This window comes from Tupaia chinensis, unplaced genomic scaffold, assembly GCF_000334495.1.
Source record: "Tupaia chinensis unplaced genomic scaffold, TupChi_1.0 Scaffold000654_1, whole genome shotgun sequence".
Lineage (NCBI taxonomy): Eukaryota > Metazoa > Chordata > Mammalia > Scandentia > Tupaiidae > Tupaia > Tupaia belangeri.
Window position 1 is genome coordinate 480,591 of NW_006160175.1, and position 23,145 is coordinate 503,735.

Sequence of the window (23,145 nt, forward strand, 5' to 3'; positions counted from 1 at the left end):
ACTGTAACATTTCCTTGAAGATGAGGAAGCATCGTTGAGGGGTGTGTGTGTGTGTGTATTACACTTCTTTACATTTTTTTACTTGATTCAGTCTGAAGAGATAAACTTCAATTTAAATAATGAGAAAAAGAGCTCTCCTATTGTTATCATAGATCCCAAGATTTAGGTCTTAGGACATTAGCTTTGAGATTTTTTTTCCCCTAAATAAAAATTACCATTTGGCCTGTAGGATCATTAAATGATTTAACAGTGAAGTAAAGACAGGATTGAACATCAGATGACCTTTTAAGTTTCCATCCAGCTTCAAAATTTTGTTTATTAAAATACATTTAGTTAATAATATTCCAAATACCTATTTATCTACATTTGGAAGAAAAAACTATATGAAAAAGGGAATCTAATAAGAAAAGTGTTGTTCAAAGCTGTTTTTGGGTTACCTTTGCTGACTTTGCTTGGTCAGGGTTTTTCATGAACTTATATAGCACTTTGTTCTGCATTACATCATAGACTAACTCTATCTTTTCAAGGTGCTTGTCCCTGGTGCCAGATAGATTCATTACTCATACAAATCTAGGTTATATTTTTCTAGGAAAATTAATTACTATATGCTGACTACATATGGTTAGCTGTCAGCAGAAGCTGTAACATACTTTGTGGTGGGTATAATGTAGGCATTTAGCACTTTTTTTCCTTGTGCACGAACAGTATATTAATATATGTTAGAATTAATGTATTTTATAATACTAATGTTTTGTATGGGTACTAGAGAATTGCTTTTCATGTTTATTGGAAAGTGCCAAATAGCATGACTTTATAACCATGAATAAGGGAACCGGCTGGAAACAGAGATGCTATTAGCCCATTATATACCTTTTGAGTCACCATAACTGTGTATATTTCATGTAAGTTCTCTTTTCTATGTCTCACTGTTCTAAAGGATATATTAAGTGTAACAGCGTTATTCATTTTGCCAATATAATGAGGATATTACCATTTGCGATATTTGAGGCTTAAAAAAATCCATGAAAATGAATCCTTTCGGGTTCATACAGTATATGCTAAGACCATTCAAATGGCTTTATGAGAAGTAATCACTGTTTAACTCTACTTTGTTTGCTAGTGATTAGCTATTGCTGAAAAGAAAGATTTATAACCAATAAGCATTGATATTCTACTGTTAGCCAGTGGTGTAATGGTTAAGGTAGCTGGATCTGACATAGCCATCTGTGTGATATACCCAACATCCTGATAGGGGGACAGAAATAGTATTGCAGCATGGCCATCCCCCTGGGAGGTACTTTCACTCTAACCCCAGCCCACTCCCACCTTTGGCAAGCACACTTGCCCTATAGCAAAAAAAAAAAAAAGAACTGATTGTCTAATAGGGCCTCCTTTTGTCTTTGTACAATTACATTGCTCAAATCTTTATTTTTAAAATTATTTTTCAGTGTCTTTGAGCTCATAGTCTTTTATCTCCCTTGCAGGAGATAAAAAATATTTTTCACTTGACAGAGAAATTTAAAGAAACTTGTTAAAGTACCTAATAGACTGAGCTTCTTATTGATTACAGTAGTTGAGCTCCTGGGAGCTTATTTCTTCATTGTATAGACTTAAAAAATATTACTTGGCTGGGTATCAAGTAGATGTTCATATTATTTACTAATGAAACTTTTTAGTTATTGTAAGGATTTGGTCCATTTTATGATGCTATTCAGAATGGTGCACAGTCTAAAACTTAAAAATTGTTTATTTCTGGAGTTTTTCTTGTAATATTTTGGACTGCCATTGGCTATGGATAACTGAAACTCTGGAAAAGGAAACTATGAATAAGAGTGGACTACTGCAATATATTTTATTTTGAATAACAATCATTATGACATTATTACCAGATAACTTCCCATGTCCAACCATTATTTTTATTTTATTTGGCTTCCTACAAGCTTCCTGTCTGTGACTAAGAGGACTTGTGTTGCTCTGTCACAATACTGTCAAAGCAGCGACTTTTTCTAACCTTTCCACAAACTGCTTTTGATAGTGGTTGTCAAATGGCAACTACGTTATTATCACCCCATAAGTTGGTTTAAGTCTCAAATCCTTAATGTATTTTTCTTTTTTCTTTTTTTATTGGTGGGGGGAGAGAGGTTTTTGCTATTGGGCGCATGTGCTCGCCAGAAAGACAGAGAGAAACAGCGAGAAATCACCCCCCAGGGGGATGGCCATGCCGCAATCTCTTCTCCCCCATTCTCCTCTTGGGATCTTAAGCACGCACGCACGCACATGCGCCTGGCGTGAGTTTAAACTGCCAGGTCTGGGACTCAAACCGCGGTTGACTACATGGAAATCTGGCAACATAGCCATTACGCTAACTGCTGGTCCCTCACATCCTTAATGCATTTGATCATGGAATTCATTTATAGTTTAAATGTGATATGTTTCTAGCCTTCTAGTTAAGTGTCTCCTTAACTGTGTTACTGATAGACCTCAGGGAGTAAGCTTTAAGGCAAGAACTCACCTGCTTTTTCTTTGTAACACTTCTAACCTCCCCACATTCTCAGCAGAGAAATCCAGTCCCAAACAGTTAACTTGGCATGTGATAGACCTGTGGCTTTTCACTGTGTCTGTCTCCTGATACTCCCATGTTTCCTAACTCTGATTCTGTTAATTTAGTATGTGTCAGGAGTCATTCCACTTCCCTGTGTTTCTGAAGAAAGTCAATTTAGTACAAATTGGGACCTATTTACTCTCCCTCTAACACTGACTGTTAGTCAGCAGAGCTTCTGAGGACAGCAATTACTATTTGAAGAAAACAAACCCTCCTTAGACCTTTGTGCATGTTTTAAACATGACCCAGTATATTTCAGTGTTGAAATAAAATTACTTAAAGTAATAATGTGAATGCTTTGTAATTTGTTGCCTATATATCCTGTTACATTTCTAAAATTAGTTTTTCAGAAACATATATAGTTACTTTATTATTTAAGTAAACCTGTTTATTTATTTATTTATTTATTTTATTTATTGAGCCTCTAAATTGTTAAAATTTTTTCAGGATGACTGGATTTCTTACAGAAACAAGCAAGGCTTTTCTCTCTTCCTGCTATCAGTTTTAGGGGACAGATTGCTTCTTCGGTACTGTCATACCAATAAATCATCCCAGATTACTTGCAGTTGTACAGTACTAAAGTATACCATGCATTTTAAAGGAAATCTGCTATTTTCTTTTCAATCAGATGAGCAATGTGAAGAGACTACGGCCACGGCTCAGTGCTATTCTCTTTAAGCTTCAGTTTGAAGAGCAGGTGAACAACATCAAACCTGACATCATGGCTGTCAGCACTGCCTGCGAAGAGATAAAGAAGAGCAAAAGCTTTAGCAAGTTGCTGGAACTTGTATTGCTAATGGGAAACTACATGAATGCTGGCTCCCGGAATGCTCAAACCTTCGGATTTAACCTTAGCTCTCTCTGTAAAGTGAGTTTGTTTTTAAAAACACATATTTGCCTGCACACTTACTCTTATATGTCAGTCCTGATTACATTATTTAAATGTTTTTATTTTGATGTGCTCATTATCAAGAACTTGAACTGAACCATGAACTCAAACCCAGAGTGAACTGAGCTAATTTACTCAACCTCTGAACTAAATCCAAATATTAATTTTCTCTGATCTGCAAATCCAACCCAAGGATTTTGTTTAATAACAGAATTATATCGTAAACCTATGCTATCACAAACCAATGAAATGGAACATCAAAATATTATTTAAACTTAATATTTATTCATTTTGGGTACCTGCATATGATATTATATATATATATATATATGCTTAGGATTGCCACTAAAATTTTTAGCTTTAACTATTTAAATATTTCTCTGCATTGCTTTTATAAACAGCCACTCTCCAGGAAAAGAAAAATGAGACTGCTATATATGAATGAAAATGATTATATTACAAATAAACCTACCTCATAAGTCATGGGTGATTTTGAAATCTATCTAAATATAATTTAGAGGAGGTGAAAATTAAATACATTTGGAAAGTTTGTTATTTTCTGGATTCTTCCTCAGGTTGAATTTCCTTAAAGCATATAAGGAAATTATATATTCAATTTTTATGTAACTGAACATTTTTTCTGAGGAGTGGGCTGTAGTAATAATGCCTTATTGATCTGCTTACAACAGAGTCTTCTTGGTTACACATCACCAGAAAAGCTTTCTCTTCTTGACCTCATAACATCTACCCTCCCTGATTAAGGAATTTGATGATTGCTCTTGCCAGTTAGGTGGGGAAGGTGAGAAACAAGTTCAGCTTGAGCTACAGATTTATTCTCTTGGTGCATTCATGAATTTTCTTACACAATTTCCATGACTTAAACTTTCCAACAATATCAATGCCTTGGGAGTTATTTCCCTTGCCCATCTGTAAGCTTTTATTTTCCTTTATTCCCTTAGGGTGCTATATTTGGTTAAGATCTCTTACATGGGTGACATAATTCCTTTAAAAGTGTATTAAAGACTTTGTACATCTGTTGAGCACTTGCTTAGGGTGAAGTCCTGCACTAGATGCTTTACCAAATCTCTTTAATGAGTGTGATTAGTATTTACCTGGCATATATGTAGCTCATATTTTTGCATATAAACCATTAATTATTATGAAATGCTTTTAATGGAGTTATACACAAAAATTTAAGACAATAGAGTTAAGACAGAACAGCTAGCTGCACTTTGAGAGGGCACTTACTAATTATGAGAGGAACAGATACATAAGAACTGGACCTTAAGAAATGAGTAGATGTTCCACAAGAGGACAGGCATCCTAAGCAAGACTCAACAGTTAACATAAAAGGTCATTACATGGCACATGTGAATACACTGAGCAGTCCATTTGGTACTCAGTTGGGCTAGCATAGGGGTGGTTTAAGATTAAGGTAATGGGTTACTGTTGAATACAAAGAGCCTCAAACATCATTCATAATGGTGGAAGTTTTATGGAGACCTGTTAATTCTGTAAAGCAAGTAATGTGATCGTGTATCTTGAAGAAGATAATTCTATAAGAGGTGGTGCTGTGCTGTACATTACTTTTGGCATTAATCATCCATGATTGTTTAAATTATTGGGTTGTCGGAAAAGTTCTGACTTATTTTTTGTATGTTTTTCTATGCAAAAGAGCATCATGACTTTTCCAACAACCTAATGATTCAAATGTAAATAAAATTAAATATTTAGTACCTTACTCATACTTGCTATGTTTCAAGTGCTCAGTGTTCATACATGTTGGCAACATAGATATTGCTCATTTTCATCGTAGCAGAAAGTTCTATCGGACAGCACTGGGTTATAGTGGGTCATATTCAGTGACTGGCTGACATGTAGTTTATGGCCTAGGAGAGTAACAGTGGAAGTCACACTGAGCAGATAGATAGGGAAAATAGTGTAAGAGTAATGAAGAAGAAAGACAGATCAAAGATAACTCGGTTTCTAGCTTAGCTTCCCCAGTGGGCTATAATATTCCTGACATGTTTGAAGTGGTTGCTTAAAAGGGAATGAGTTTAAGGATGTTTGTTGTTTTTGTTCACCTTGGTATCTTAAAAAGTAATTAAAGTTTCCTTTTTCATTAATGTAGCAAATATTTTAGTGCCCAGTAGCTAACTGTCACTTTGCTTTGAAGGAGTTTCAAGATAAGATAATGGCAAAGAGGTTGGAGCTAGAGTGATAGAGAGGATGAAGGGAATTGTACAAGATCAACTGGGAAATTGTCAGGGTGTGGTGATTATGGATGTTGAGACTGAGTGCTTGCAGGTTCATTCTTTCCCTGAGAAGGGACACAAAGGAAGAAAAAGCATAAGGAACAAGGTGGAGAAGTTAAGTCCACACTGGCAAATCCATTGGAGTTCATTTCCTAATGTCAGTTACTTTTTAGCTTTTAAGTCTAGATGTATCGTCAACTCACAGAAAGTTCACTGCATGCCCACCCTCATACCATCTTCCATGGAGAGCTGTAGGTCTGGCTAATGAGGTAGAATATCCCAATACAGTGTTTGGTACATAGTAAATAATAAATAGGTGTTGAATGAATGGAACATATTGCAATAGACACAATATACTATCTCCTGTTTATTTTGTAGTTGAAAATATATAGATATCCTTTCATTGAGATACAATCACTGGTGCATAGTAATTTTTAAATCTTTTACAAATGCAATGCATGCTATTATTATTTTACTACAGTTATTCTGAAAACCAGTTAATCTGTCTTCACATAAAGAATTGACTGTATTTTTATGCAATGATACTGGGTATTTTGATCATCCTGCTTAGGAGCCTTCTGTTGTGAAAGAAACAAAATAAATACTAGAACTTCAGTTTTTTTTATTAGCCTACATGTCAAGTTGAAAGCATATATTGAACAAGATGATATCTCATCGTGTTTGTTATCAGAAGTAGCAGCTTGATCTTCGACAATTGTGATTGAATTTTCACACTGAGTATAAAGCATTTGGTTTGATGATAAGCCCCACACAAGGAATTCCATAGTTATTTGACGGTAGAAAGACAGGGGAATATATTCATCTACTAAAACATGCTGGGTAATTATATGACATTTAACATTCTGTAGCCAAAATCCTTACTTTTAAATGCCCTTTATAAATTTAGCTCAAGTATGAAAAATACATGACAATTCACATTAAATTATTAACTTTCATTGTTTAGAAAGGAGCACATAAATCTTGAGTTTCACACACATTATAGTTTAATTTTAGGAACTGTATTATATCTGTGTACACATTTGTAATCAGGATGACTGACTAAAATACCTCTGCATTTGGAAAGGAAAGATTTGTTTACTTCTTATAGCTCCAAGATTTGATGTGGCGTATGACACACAAATACAAAAGTAAAATATGACATACAAGATAAGCAGAAGCTCGACTCTGTTTAAATGTAAAAAATTAAAGTCGATGTATAGGTGTGAATCTTTCCAGGGGTCAGAGAGTGAAGGGCAAACATTTTTATGAAACTTAATGAACTGAAAATGTGCTTTCTCTGATTCACTAAAGGTAAACGTCACAGGAAATTTTGCATGAGAAGATTTATAAGCAGAAAATGTAGTCTTTCTTATAAACAAAAATGATAGTGTCTGTTTCATGAAGATTTTTCCTTTATAACCACACTCCTGCCAACCTGTCCCCTCCCATTATGTGTGACTGGTCTTCTAATAACCTGGACCTCCCTGAGAATTCTCATGGTAAGATGAAAGTTCACTTTTCAGACACAAAAATGCTACTCTTAGTTTAGATAAAATGGTGGAAGTACCCTGCTTTCTGGTGACTTGATTTTTTTAAAAGGATGAATCTTAAAATATGCAAGAAAGTGGGTTCATCTCTCTGCTCTTAAAATATATATTTAGGTCCTATTGAGGTCCTAGAACTCCATGAGAACTTTCTTGCTAAGAAATGAGTGTACTTTTCAGTCACAGTAGTGCTACTCATAGTTTAAGTAAAATGGTTGACTTTTTAAAAGGCTAAACTTCAGGGAGCTGGCAGGTGGCATGATGGTTAAATCACTGGACTCCCACCCATGGTTCGAGTCCCAGACCCAGCATCTTGAAAATCATGTCAAGTAAGTGTGTGTGTGTGTGTCCAAAATCCCAGGAGGAGAGTGGAGGAGAAGAGGTTGCTGGGTGGCCATCCCCATGGGGGATGGTTTCTCACTTTCCCTCTCACTGTATATTTTTATCTCTCTGGTGAGTGTACACACCCTGTTGCAAAAACCTAAAAAAACAAAAAAACAAAAAACAAAAAAGGATAAACCTTAGAATTTACTGAAAAATGTGAACTCTCTTGTCATTCATAAAATCCTCCAAAAATACTACTGAGTTTTAAATTAAAATTGCATGCTAAAAATTGAGACAATACACTTTTTTAGGTGAGACCTGATACTTAGTAAATCTGTATCCTTAGATTTCTAATCAGCAGATGGTAGATGCTTATCTTAGCAAAATGCCTACCTGGAAAAATTTGTTTCCGGTTAGTGGTAAAGATGTTTCTCTTAGAGAATCTGTTGGTAGGGCCATGCTCTTTTTTTCAAGTAGATTAGCCTTCCATTAATAACTAAAAAATGAATTGACCCAGCCATCAAAGTTCAGTACCATATTAAAATATATGAGATAATTTTGACTTTTAAATTTAAGAAGCAGATGTTACCATTCCCCACACAATGGCTATAACATGTGTTTAATAATGTTTGTTAATGCTTAATGAGATGTGTGATTTCTGAATAATAAATTATTCTAATCAATATAGTAGGATGATGCAGCATTTTGTTTTAGATAATTAAATCAAGCGACTTCTTATGCTGGGCTATAGATATAAATTTAAAGGAACTTGCCAACTGTAATAACAAATTTTTGTTAGCGTTTATGCCGTCTTATTCTTCTGAAAAATTGCAGAAACAAATAACTATTGATTCCACTTTGAATTTATTCATATTATCACTTGTAGGAAGCTTTCTATTCTTGATGACAGTAGAACATTTAATGTGTTCATCACAAAGTCAAAGTCATCAAAGACAGATAGTTTGAGAGAGTGCAGTGGCAGACAAAATTGATTTTTGTCTGTTCTTTTTTTTCTAGTGCATGAATTTTTTCACCTGATCTTTGGGATACTTCTTTTGTTTAAACACAGCATGAACAGAAATATCCAAGCTCTGCAGAAATAATAATTAATGCAGTTTATTCTAAGCACAAAATTGAGTGACCGACAACAAAAACAAAAACAAAAAAGTGTTCTTTTGAGTGCTCAGATGAAGTGGTTCTTTTTATTCAGTTTTGAGAGTGGGAGACACAAAGTTGTAAATCAGCATGAGAAATCTTCACATTGCCCTGGCCTCAAAAGGTGGGACATCTGGAAGTGAGGGGTGGCAGAGTTACTAGTAGGTTATAAGTAGGTTTAGAAATTCTTCAGTTAATAACTGGTATAAAAAACACATCTTGGGCCAGCAGGCGATGTAGTGGTTAAAACACTGACCTCACACATGGCTGACCACAGTTTAAGCCCCTGGCCTGGCAGCTTGAAAACCACAGGAAGTGTGTGCACACACATGCCCAAAATCCAGTAGGAGAATAGAGGAGAAGGAATTGTGGTGTGGCCATCCCTGGTGGGAAGGTGGTTTCTCACTTTGCTTCTCACTATCTCTTTGTGCTGAGCCACATGCCCTGTGGCAAAAAACCTGAAAACAAAAACAACAACAACAACAACCAAAAAAAGTCTTTGTTCCCAAAATCAAACAACAAAAACTGAGTTTCACTTTAACAGAGATAAGAAGGCTTTACTTTGCATCATAAAAGCACTATGCCAGAGATAGGACTTAGGGAGCATCCTGCAATCACTTACCCAGTCTGTTTATCCCTGTGACTTCCCTATCCCTTTGGAAAGAATTTTAGAATAGGAAAATGAAGTCAGAATTGCAAACAGAAGTAGAACAACTTGACCAAAGCAGTGATGGGATGATTTAAATAACAATAAAAAACATTGAATTTCCGGGTTTTTTTTTTTTCAATGTCTCCACCAACTTTAATGAGAGGCTTTTCAAAATTTTGAACAGCTTTTCCTTAAATGATGCATAATTGCAATCTGGACAAGTACCCTTTAAGAAAAATTGATACCTCCACGCCTTGGCTGCCACAGCAGTTCAGTTAATTCAGAATATGTGGATGTGGATCCTGATCAGAGGCATCTTTATGAGAGTTCCCCAGGTGATTTTAATGTTCACCTTGAATAGAGAATCACTTTTTTTTTTCCCCTTTGGCCTTACTTATATATCCCAAAATGGAAATCTCTAATGGTTTAAAACCAAAAAACGAACACACACACATATACACACACACACACACACACACACACACACTAGGGGCTAGCAGTTGGCTTGGTGGTTAAGGTGTTGGATTCTCCCGTGGTTAACCTCAGTTTGAGTCTTGGACCTGGCAGCACTTGAATGTCACACCAGGCAGGGGCCAGTAGGTGGCTTGGTGGTAAGGGCACTGGACTCCCACATGGCTGACCCTGGTTGGAGTCCCAGAACTGGCACTTGCTTTCTCACTGCCCCTGCCTTTCTCTCTCACTCTGCCCCTCTCTGGTCAAATTAAAATAAATAAATAAATAAATAAAGTTAAATAAAATAATTCTTAAGAAAAAAAAAAAAAGGAAAATTACACCAGGCAGGCACATTTGTGTGTGTGCCTTTCCGAAGGAGGAGAATGAGGAGGAGAATGGAGAAGGGATTGCAGGGTGGCCATGTCCCCAGCGGATAATTTCTCACTTTCCCTCCCTCTGTGTCTCTCACAGGCAAGCACATATGCCCTGTGAAAAAGCCTAACAAACAAACAAACATTAAAAATCAAAAGCTAACTAACCAACACCAAAACAAAACGAAGCAGAAAAAAACCAAATGTACTTAAGGATGGGTGGTACAAATATTCCCCCAAACTGTTTTTCTTTCATACCAAGCTGAACACTGTTCGGAAAATGGAGCCTTTAAAGGGGAGTGACTTTTCAGGCACATACTGGAACTGAAGTAACTTGAAGGGCAAAGTTCTGAATCATTTTGCAGTTCTCTGCCTTGCACAGGTAGAATTTTAGTGACTATAAAGGCATGAGACAAAATCCGTCACAAGACAGTATTTTGCATTCCTGTCCCAGTAACATAGGTTAGTATTGTGAATCGTTTTTGTGAAATTTTTATCCTCATGTATCGCATTTTTATCTCATCTGCATTCAGCATGTGCTTTAAAGAGATTTTTATTCTTTATCAGGTTGGCAAAATCATACCAGTAAATTTTGGCACTCTTTGAAAGTAGAGCAGTTATGGGCCAAAGATGTAGATAACAAGTGCCATTCTTATTTCACATACAGCAATTAAGTCACAGAAATACTGATTTCCAAAGCAATGGAAAACCATTTCGAATGCGTCCGCCCCTTTTACTTGCTCATTAACACAGGTAATCTGTAGCATTTTCAAAATATTTAATTGGCTTTATTAAGTAGTATTTTTGATAAATTCTTTCTACATTACCTTTGCTTTCTTCGGTTGCTACCAAGAATTGTAAATTAAAATGCGTTTTTAGATAGAATTATAAAAAGTGTTCAGGCACAGCCAATATGTACTGCAGTTCTACTGCTCTCATATTACTTCATTACTTCTTTTTTTTTTTTTTTCTGAGAAGGTTTTTAAGCGAGAAATCACTCCCCAGGGGGATGGCCAGGCTGCAATCCCTTCTCCTCCATTCTCCTCTTGGGATCTTGGGCATGCACACGTGCCCCTTGTGTTTTAAGCCACCAGGTCCAGGATGCAAACCACCTACCTGGGAGTGGAGCAAGCAACATAGCCATTATTATGCTAACTGCTGTTCCCTCATGCATTGCTTCTTGACCAAACTTCCTTTTCCTGAAACCTCCAGGCTCATAATCACCAACACAAAGTTTAAAGATAGCTACCATCAGAAGTATTGATAGCATCCAAGATAAATCCTACCTATATCTCTAATTAAGTATCTCTGTTCATTTTATAAATGACAAATAACATAATTGGAGCCAGGTGATTTGTGATTAAGGCAGTGGACTCCCACAGGGCCTATTATGGTTCAAGCCCTTGATGTCACAGCTTGAAAATCACACAGGACATGTGCATGTGTGCCTAAAATCCCAGGAGGAAAATGGAGAATGGCCATCCCCTGGGGGATGATTTCTCACTTTCCCAATGTATCTCTCTGTCTCTCTAGCAAGTGCACATACCCTGTGGCAAAAACCTTAAAAAAGGGGGAAAATATTAAGCAAGAAACTCAGTTCCTGATACTCTTGGAAGATTATTGTTTTGCTTCTCCTTTGTCAGGTGTTTGTTATGTTTCTGCAGTTTTGGGGATCAGAGCCAAAACATATAACATTGTCCACATAGTAATAATTAGTCAATTGTATTTGAACATTAGTTCTTAAGGAATAGGCGAGAGTATGGTGATGAAATGGGGCAGAGGTGGCTTTGTATTATGGTTCCTATATTAGAAGATACGTAATAAATATACTACAGCAGTAAGCTCTGAAAAATACCACTTGAGATATATTAAGTATGGGTTGTTTTTTTTTTTAAGTCCCTTACATGTTAAGTTTAGAAGTTATTGTGTTTATTTCTATATAAAACCAAAAACATTTAAAATTAATTAGTTTGATTTGTTAAAAATCAAAATAAAAATATAACTTGAAAATTTGTTAGATGCAATAAAAGCAATAGACATTTATAGCATCAAATGCATATATTAGATGGAAGAAAGATTAAAAAAAAATCCAAGCTCCCATTTTAGGAAACTAGAGAAAGAAGAGGAAATAAAATCTGAAGTAAGCAAGACCAAAAGAAAAAAAAAAAAGTTGCTGCAAATATTAATGAATTAGAAAACAAAGAAAAAATTAACCAAACCAAGATCTGATGCTCTAAAAAGATTCATAGCATTGATAAACTTCTAGCCAAGCTAACCAAGAAAAAAAAAAGAACGAACAACTCTTTTCATATGGTGAAATATTATTCAGTATTAAAAAAATAAATTTTCTCATAAGACAAGAAAAGAAATAGAGGAGCCTTACATTCATATTGCTACATGGAAGAAGACAGTCTGGAAAGACTACATATTGTATGATTTGATTCCAATGAATATGTTTGACATTCTGTAAAACACAAAATTAAAGAGATAGTAAAATTATCAGAGGTTGTCATGGGTTCTAGGGAGAGGGAAGAGGAAGGGATTAATAGGTGGAACACAGAATTGTCTTAGGGTGGTGAAACTATCCTGTATGATGCTATAATGGTAGATTCAAAATAATATGCATTTTTCTAAACTGTAGAGCCCACAGAATCCATTCTCATGTAAGCTATAGACCTTGGTTAACAAAAAGATATGTCGATATTGGTACACGATTTGTAAAAGTGTACTACACTAATTCAAAATACTAATCGTAGAGTGTGTGCAGAGGAAAAGGCTTATGGGAATTCTGTTTTCTGCTTATTTTTCTGTCTAGTGAAAACTACTTAAAATCAGTTAATTTCTCAAAAAAATTTAAAAGTTTTAGGAAATCCTCTAAAATTAACGTATTTGATTCATTTATAATTAATGATCTAAACACGTTCTCTTTTTCAGGAGTTACTTCCAACTTTTATTAATAATTCCCATTAAAAATTCTTACCATTAGGGAACCAGCAGTTAGCGTAATGGCTATGTCGCTGGACTCCCACGTAGTCGACCGTGGTTCGCGTCCCAGACCCGGTGGCTTAGAACTCACGCTGGGCGCGTGTGCGTGCGCACCCAAGATCCCGAGAGGAGAAGGGATTGCGACGTGACCATCCCCCCGGGGGGTGATTTCTCGCTTTCTGTCTCTATGTCTCTCTCTGTCTGGCTAGTGCACGCACCCTATAGCGAAAAAAAAACCTCTCCAAAAAAAATATTCTTACCATTATATTAATAAATCAAAGCTATAAAATAACAGTTTAGTTCTATAGATCTGGTTGGAAAATGTTAGACTCTTGTGAATTTTCTGAAACTTCTCCAAGCAAATATTTTCATTACTTTTCACATACTCAAATATTATTAAATGGTTTTTATAGAGGATATAACTGAATTGCCTATGTGTGCAGTGCCACATGAAAGTGTCAGTCTCACAGCAGTCATGTCATGATTAGGTGTTTTTGTTTAGAGTGCTTCTGTTTGGTGGAGGGGGCTGATATAGTTGATATTTTTAAAAATCTTTGATCACCAAAGAACTTAGCATTTTTACTATGTACTGATTTTTTTAATATTTTAAAAATTATAATTCTTTTGTAAATTGTTTATTCTAATTCTTTTCTCAATATCTGTTGTGAATGTAATGCTTTCTAACCTTCAATACTGAAAGGAATTGATAAACAATACTCTTTGTAAAGAGTTTTGAGTCTTTTATAGAATAAAGGGGCAGTATAAATAAATAGAACATTAAACAATACAATACCTAGATGATGAGAGAAGCTAAACTTTACTAAAATGAAAAAGTGTCCCTCATATAGAAGTTTGTGTTCTAACTAAAATACAAAAGAAATATATTAAAATATAGTTTTTTAAAAAAAATTTAATGAGCACAATGATTGTTAAAGAAAGTGTGTCTGTGGGAATATGGTCAAAATCTGCTTATTACAATTATAGATGTTCCCATTATTTATGCATTTTCTCAGTCATTTAGTACTTCAGTTCTCATTATCATTCAAAAATAAAATTTCAGCAATTAATATCATTGTGTTTATATATAAGTACCATAAGTAATTTATCTAATATTTATATTGCCTAATATCTGATTTACCTAATCTCAGTTGGTCTCTATCTTTGTAATCATTATGGACATTTTATAATAAATATTAATAGTTATGAAAGTAGTGTAAGCAACTTGCTTTGTTTATTTCAAGATCTTTTTACTGCCATTTTTATTAGGTGGAGGGATACCTCATCTTCTTGAAAAATTTTATCAGCACAATGATTATTAAAGAAATGCACACGCTTGCACACTCACATACACAGCCCCTGCCACCCACATATACCAGAAAATATTAGCCATTCTAGAATGGTGATTGGTTTCATTCATAAATTTGTACCTGTACACTGACTTTTTGAGATTTGTGTCTGCATATGGTATAAACTTTGTCAGTAGGTGTTCGCCCATTTTCTCGTGAACACCATTAATTTATTTTTAGAAATGCCCTTTCATGCATATACACTCTACTTTTTTTCTGAAAAGGATTTGAAGTGTGTTATTAAAATACTACATTTATGTAAGGCTATTGAGATGTAAGGCTATTAAACTTTTATATGTATTTTCCACCAACTATATTCATATAATATTTCATCAGCAGTAATCTAGTAGAAATAGATAAAGACTTGCCATTTGAATGATATGATTCAAGTGACATTTACTTCTATTTATAGATAAAACAATACAAAGAACATCAGGCTGTTAGATCTAGAAATTATCTCAGGGGAGAGGATGTCTGTTTCTTCTTTTTTTTTTTTTTTTTTTTGGGAACCAGCAGTTAGTGTAATGGCTATGTCGCTGGATTCCCACGTAGTCAACCACGGTTCGCGTCCCGGACCTGGTAGCTTAGAACTCCCGCTGGGCGCGTGTGCGTACGTGCCCAAGATACCGAGAGGAGAATGGAGGAGAAGGGATTGCGGCATGACCATCCCCCCTGGGGGGTGATTTCTCACTTTCTGTCTCTCTGTCTCTCTCTGTCTGGCGAGCGCATGCGCCCTATAGCGAAAACCTCTCAAAAAAAAAAAAAGAATTATTTTATTTAACTTTATTTATTTATTTTGATATGACCAGAGATGGAGAGAGCAAGAGAGATAAAGTGAGAAAGCCACTAGGTCCTGGACTCAAACTGCAGTCGGCCATGTGGGAGTCCATTGCCCTTAACCACCATCCCACCTGTTAGGCCCGAAGATGTCTGTTTCTACAGGTTTTCTAGCTAGAATTGGCAGGTTATAGGGCTTTGGTAAATTGCATTATTTCCATTTTTGTCCACTGTGTTCTTGTTAATTTTGCTTCTTTTGGTAAGCGGTAATCAGGTAGGTTAAATAAGGGTTTTTATAGAGGAACTATGTTTTACAATGGTTAAGAGGTTTGTATTTACACAGACATGTGTTCAAATGTTGACTCTACCTGATAATAAATATATGATACAGGGTAAGCTACATGATCACTCCAAATCTCAATTTTCTCTTCTTAATAATGAAGCAATAAAGTAAGTTCCTTAATTTTGGGATTGTTGTATGTTTTAAGCACTTAACCTGATTATATTCTTTGGCTAGTCTCTATCTCATAGTAAGTGCTGAACAAATAAGAATTGCTCCTGTCTTCCTAACTGTTAATATTATTCATGAGCTGTTACAAGAGTCTCAGAATTTTGTCATGTTTCTGGTGCTCACCAAGGTCTTGTAGACATCCAGAGTTAATGCTGTTTTGATATCTATAGACTGAGTATAACTCTTATACTGAATGTTTGGGACCAGAAGCGCTTTGGATTTTTGATAATTTTTTTTTTAATTTTAGCATATTTGCATACACATTAAAAGATATCTTGGAGGTATGGTGCAATTATAAACATGAAATTTATTTATGTTTCATATGTATAGCCTGAAGGTAATTTTATACAATAGTTTTATATTGCAGCTTTCTGATTGTGACCTATCACATGAGATCAGTTTTGGAATTTTCCACTTGTGGCCTCATATCAAGCACTGAAAACGTTTTGGGTTTTGGAGCATTTTATATTTCAGATTTTGGATTAGGAATACTCAGTCTATACTTACATCACAGACAGATAATAATGAAGAAGAGAGTTATTTGCAAGTTTTTGAGATTTAAATATAATCTCATTAAGGCATAATTCTACTTTGAATAATGAGTAGGGGGTCATATAGCTTTTTGAATTTTGAAGATCACCAGAAAGATACTTACTTTTTATTTTAAGAATTTTATACCTTGTGACAAAAATGATAAAATATTCTTTAAATGTCATCCAAACTTGTGCTGAATGCCTTAAAAATATTCCAAAACCTTGCTACAAGAGAGTTTTATTCCAGACTGACAACTAGGCCATGATTTATTACAGGATCCGCTTTTAACATTATTTTGTCTGGAATGAACAGATCTCTCTGTCTGGCGAGCGCATGCGCCCTATAGCGAAAACCTCTCAAAAAAAAAAAAAGAATTATTTTATTTAACTTTATTTATTTATTTTGATATGACCAGAGATGGAGAGAGCAAGAGAGATAAAGTGAGAAAGCCACTAGGTCCTGGACTCAAACTGCAGTCGGCCATGTGGGAGTCCATTGCCCTTAACCACCATCCCACCTGTTAGGCCCGAAGATGTCTGTTTCTACAGGTTTTCTAGCTAGAATTGGCAGGTTATAGGGCTTTGGTAAATTGCATTATTTCCATTTTTGTCCACTGTGTTCTTGTTAATTTTGCTTCTTTTGGTAAGCGGTAATCAGGTAGGTTAAATAAGGGTTTTTATAGAGGAACTATGTTTTACAATGGTTAAGAGGTTTGTATTTACACAGACATGTGTTCAAATGTTGACTCTACCTGATAATAAATATATGATACAGGGTAAGCTACATGATCACTCCAAATCTCAATTTTCTCTTCTTAATAATGAAGCAATAAAGTAAGTTCCTTAATTTTGGGATTGTTGTATGTTTTAAGCACTTAACCTGATTATATTCTTTGGCTAGTCTCTATCTCATAGTAAGTGCTGAACAAATAAGAATTGCTCCTGTCTTCCTAACTGTTAATATTATTCATGAGCTGTTACAAGAGTCTCAGAATTTTGTCATGTTTCTGGTGCTCACCAAGGTCTTGTAGACATCCAGAGTTAATGCTGTTTTGATATCTATAGACTGAGTATAACTCTTATACTGAATGTTTGGGACCAGAAGCGCTTTGGATTTTTGATAATTTTTTTTTTAATTTTAGCATATTTGCATACACATTAAAAGATATCTTGGAGGTATGGTGCAATTATAAACATGAAATTTATTTATGTTTCATATGTATAGCCTGAAGGTAATTTTATACAATAGTTTTATATTGCAGCTTTCTGATTGTGACCTATCACATGAGATCAGTTTTGGAATTTTCCACTTGTGGCCTCATATCAAGCACTGAAAACGTTTTGGGTTTTGGAGCATTTTATATTTCAGATTTTGGATTAGGAATACTCAGTCTATACTTACATCACAGACAGATAATAATGAAGAAGAGAGTTATTTGCAAGTTTTTGAGATTTAAATATAATCTCATTAAGGCATAATTCTACTTTGAATAATGAGTAGGGGGTCATATAGCTTTTTGAATTTTGAAGATCACCAGAAAGATACTTACTTTTTATTTTAAGAATTTTATACCTTGTGACAAAAATGATAAAATATTCTTTAAATGTCATCCAAACTTGTGCTGAATGCCTTAAAAATATTCCAAAACCTTGCTACAAGAGAGTTTTATTCCAGACTGACAACTAGGCCATGATTTATTACAGGATCCGCTTTTAACATTATTTTGTCTGGAATGAACAGAGTAGTTGGAGAAACTCCATTCATCTTTTTGTTTATTTGACATTTATGCCACATTAAATGTACCTTAAAGAAACAAACATAAATAAGAAATTCTTTTTAACAGTGATGATTACTTATCAGGAAGATGAATCTCTTGACAATAATACAGTAGGAATCCTGTCAAGCAGTGTCCAGTGTAATTTAAATAAAGCATATTTTTTAACCCAAACAAATTTTTAAAGCAAATGTTTTCATTACATGTTTTTCCTCAAGGCTTAACATTACAACATGTGCTTAAGTTATTCTTGATCTTCAACAAAATTAGCTCTTTTTCCTGTGCATTACTTGTTATCTTGCAGTCACTGATTATGATCCTGATTAGTAGGAATAGAATGTACCTTTGTAGTTGTTCATGTTTATCTAAAAAAAAATTAAGCAAATAGTTAAAGACCTTGATAAACATAGTTTGTTGTTTTCTTCCTGCTTTGGAACCCTTTTGTTTTGGTCACTTTTTTTTGTTTTGTTAGAGAGTTAAGGGAGGGAGGGGGGAAGAGAAGAATTTAATTGAGGCAGGAAGACTACTTTGGCAGCATTGTGAAATTTTTACTGAGACTGTTAGAATGTAAATGGAGTTTTGAACTGTGTATTAGTCTGTAAATGAGTCACCATGAACTGCCAACAAAATGCTTCCTATCTGAACCTCTTATTCTTTATCAGGCTTATTTTCGCATTTATTTATTCAGAAGTTTAATTTTTCCCCCACTCTCTCAAATGTTAAATACAGATTTCGTAATAACAGGAGAACACTTTTTAATATTAGACACTTTTTAATATTAAACAGTGTGTTGTTTGCTAATCACTTGATGTTTTCAATGAAATGGCCCATGACAGCACCATTCTCTCTTAATTAGTGTTTAGCTTTATAATTGTCTCTGAGTAACTTGAATCTGTGTTTGACCTGACTACTTAACATTTATTAAACTGGTAGATGCTATGGAGTATATTGTGTTCCAGATTCCTAATTCTGAATTGCTCATGAATAAAGATTGAGATTGATCCAGTTGATTGTTGTCCCATCATAGAGCTTTCCTGATAGTTTAATCCTGCAGTTTGTGAATGTTTAGTACCATCACAAGTACACACAGAGAGATAGATGGTGCTCATCTTAACATTCCATGTCAGTCCTTTATCCAGTTTCTCAGGATTGGAGCTCAGTAAGGAAGGACATTAGCCTGGGAACAGTGGATTGCTGAGAGGCCATGCTAGGAATAGTTCTCCCCAAGTAGTATTGCTGTAAAAAGGGGAGAAAAAATAAAGGAGCTTTGCTGCTTGCGTCTTTTTTAAAAATTCAATTGCCATCGGGTATGTGCACTCACCAGAGAGAGCAGGAAAAATGGAGAGAAGGAGAAAACACCCCCCCAGTAAGGTGTCCACTCTGCAATCCCTTCTTGATTTTTTTAAAAATTTTTTTTATTGTTTTTAAATTTTTTATTATCATCATAATCTTCTTTATATTACATTGGATTTCATATAATTTTACAGTGTATTACATTGCTTCCTTCTTGATTTCTTCATCCTGTAGAATCTGTTCCCTTAATCACTATGCTACAGGGCCTGCCCTAGGATTTTTTTTTTAAGAATTTTTATTTAATTTTATGAATTCTTCTTATTATTTTAATTTACTACAGGGCATGCTTGAGAGAGTGGGAGAGAGCAAGAGAGTGAGAGAAAGTGAGAAAGTCCAGAACTGGGACTTGAACAGCCATTGGCCATGTGAGAGTCTAATGCGTTAACCATCACGCCACCTGCTGGCCTAGGGTGCTTTTTAACAAAACAAAATTAAAGGCAGCTTTGATACTGACTCTTGGGGGTACAAGAAAAAGCTATTATATCCATGAAACTTTGCGACTTTCATGCTGTTCTTATCTATTTAAGATTATAGTATGAAAGAAATCAAGGTTGAAAGGAAACTTATAAATTACATTAACATTCTTAGGTTTATATATAAAAACTTAAACCTAGAAAAAGATTCCCACTAACCCAAGCCTACATGAATAACTTCGGAACTGAGAATATAATTAGGTTTCTTTGTTTATTTTGTTTTATTTTTAGATTTTACTCTGTCTAACCCTTAGGTCCACTATAATGTAACTTAGTATTTTTGGAATAGAAAATGAATTTAGAGTTCCCTTTCTATGTTCAGTTCCACTTTCTTATTTTCACCTGCGAAAACTAAGGTCCAGTGACTTCCTAAGGATATTATGTAGCTGAGGGTGTGCTTTAGCATTACCAGGTCATACACACTTGTTTGTGACAATTTGTCTAGCTAGTAATAGTGTAATTTTTTGAAGAGCATTTCTTTTAAGACACTCAGCTGGATATTGTGAAATCTGTGTTCCTTTTAAACAAGATATCGATTATTAGATGAAGTATAATGCTATTTTCTGTCTGTTGTTGAAGTTCTTCCAAGCATTCTTTGAGTTACATGTTGAGTAGGGTAATTTAGCATCTGAACTTTTTTGTTTTCCTACTTATTTATTTATTTTTCTTTAAGGCACATGTGCTTGATAGAGAGAGGGAAAGTGAGAAATCACATTCAGGTGGGAGAGCTACACTGCAGTCCCTTCTTCTCTGTTCTTTTGGGCACACATGCCTGGCATGATTTTTAAGCCACTGGGTCCACAATTTGAACCAAGTTCAGCCATGTGAGAGTCTAGCACCTTAACCACTACACCACCTCCTAGCCTTGCATTTGAACTTATTATATGGGTAATCACATGAAAGGCAGGCTGTGTAAGTGGGTAGCTCAGTCTTTCCAGGACTATATAGGTTTTGCATTGGTAAGTAGTGAGTATGTTAATATATGTGACAGTACAGAATCTCTCTTGTTTTTCTGCTATAGATAATAAGTCTTTTTTTATTTTTTTCTGGTAGTGATTTAATATGTAGGGATGTAACATTTTTTCAAATATTGCTTATGGCATCATACACATACACACACCTGTTTTATTCCTTCATGCATGCATTTTAGTTTATCCATGTATATAGTCAGATAGGGAGGGAGGCAGGAAGGGAGAGGAGAGACAGGCATCCCCAACTGGGTCTTCATGCCTCAATCTACGGTTGCTCTCAATTAGTTCAGATCATGGACACACATGTGTGCATCCGTGCTCAGGGAGAGTCTAGAATGCTAACCCAGGACCATGTGGGCCCAGTTGCATTACCACTGTGCCACCAACTGGCCACCCACATGTACCTGGATTGTGGGTTTTTTTTGTTTTGTTTTGTTTTGTTTTTTAGATTTTTGCCATAGGGTATGTGTAATTGCTGGACAGAGAGACTATGAGGGAAGAATGAGAAATTACTCCTTGGGACAGTGACCATACCACCATCCATGCTCCTCCATTCTCTTCCTGGGATTTTTGGGCACACATGCACCTAGTATGATTTCCAAGCTTCCAGATCTTGGAGTCAAACCATGGTTGGCCCTGTGGGAGTACAGTGCCTTAACCACCACTGGGTAGGCTTAGTGGTGTTGGACCACCTGCTAGCCCAATCTATTTTTTTGTTTAATTTTTTGTAGGGCATGTGCATGTAAGAGTGAAAGAGAGATGAGTACCATCCACAGTGTCTTATTATAGTGCCATCCCCTTCCTCCAGTCTTCACCTTGTCAGATCCTGGGCACTTGTATGCATGTTCAGTGTATTTCAGGCTCACCATATAAGGGTTTCAAAGCACAGTTGCCATATGGGATCTAATTTCTCTTGACAGCACATTTCCACTGTGCTACAGAGCCAACCCCCCACACACCTACTTTAAAGCAGGAAATCATGGAAAAGGAAGCAATAGGTCTGTCACTGAACGCTGCCAGATTTGTACCTGTTAGCTCTGTGCTCATGTCAGTCATGTCCATCCAACACTCTCTACCCCTAATCCCTGCACAAAACCAAAGCCAACTCCATTCATTGCTTAGGTTTTAGCTTAACCATCTCTCCCTCTGATTGCATTCCTTGGCCCCTTCAGCTTAGGATTGGTCCACCCTGGTCTTTTCTTCAAGCCTGTCCTCTTTTCTCACGTTCTGCTTACCTGTTTGGGTTCATTTGAGCTGATTCATTTAGGAGTAAATAGCTCACAAGCTGGTACTCCTGTATTCATCTGTTCCTCTAAGGTCTAACCACGTATTTTCAACAGTGCGTTATCTTTGAGAGAGAGAGAGAGAGAGAGAGAGAGAAAGTTGGTTCTTTGGGATCAAAAATATCTTACCAGTTTTTATGTGTAAAGCAGAGATACGTATACAGTACATAAACATAAATCCAGCATACCTGTGGTTTTAAGTTTTCAAAGATGTAGACAATTAGGGGAAAATGCCTAAAAAGCTAGGTAAGAGGCAAAACTGAAAAAAAAAAAAAAAGGTTCAGAAACACTGTTTTACATCTATGTAAATCTATATCTCTTCAGAGCATTTCCACTTGAATATTCCTTAAAAGCTTCAAACTTAACTTGTCCCAAATGGAAACAATTACTGTCTTTGTTCATCCTATTCACATTTATTTCTCTTCCTGTCTGGCATCTCTCAACAGCATCAATGGAGTTTTTAGACCTGTCCAGTATCTCCATTTCCAGAGCATAACCTCAGTTTAGATGGTCTTTCCCTGCTTATGCACTGCCACAGCTTTTAAAATTTTTCCTCATGTTTCTCTTACCTTTGTTCTAATCTGGCATCTACACTGCATTGAAGAGCGCTTTCCAAAATGTGCATCTCATCATCTTTCATTGAGCTTAAAAATTTCCATTGCTTCTGAATCAAAAACCTATTTCCATTGCACAATGTACCTTTCCCTTTATTTTTCTGGTCTTTTCAGATTTATGTCTTGCCACTGTCCCTACTGTCTTCACAACACATATGTATTTTTATTTTGGAGTCTTATCAGCCTTTTCAAACATGCCATAGTCTTCTTTTCTATAATAATTTCAAAAAGGCAGCTCCATTTGCCTGTGATGTTGCACTTTTGAATTTTCTCTTTCACTTC

General features: G+C 35.5%; 1 protein-coding gene across 1 annotated transcript in view; it reads left to right on the forward strand.

Moving 5' to 3' along the window:
- Positions 1–23,145, forward strand: part of DIAPH3 (diaphanous related formin 3) — a 556,802-nt gene that overhangs the window by 312,019 nt on the left and 221,638 nt on the right. Inside the window, 1 exon segment of the mRNA XM_006159773.3 lies at positions 3,231–3,470. Coding sequence (XP_006159835.1) covers positions 3,231–3,470 — 240 coding nt within the window.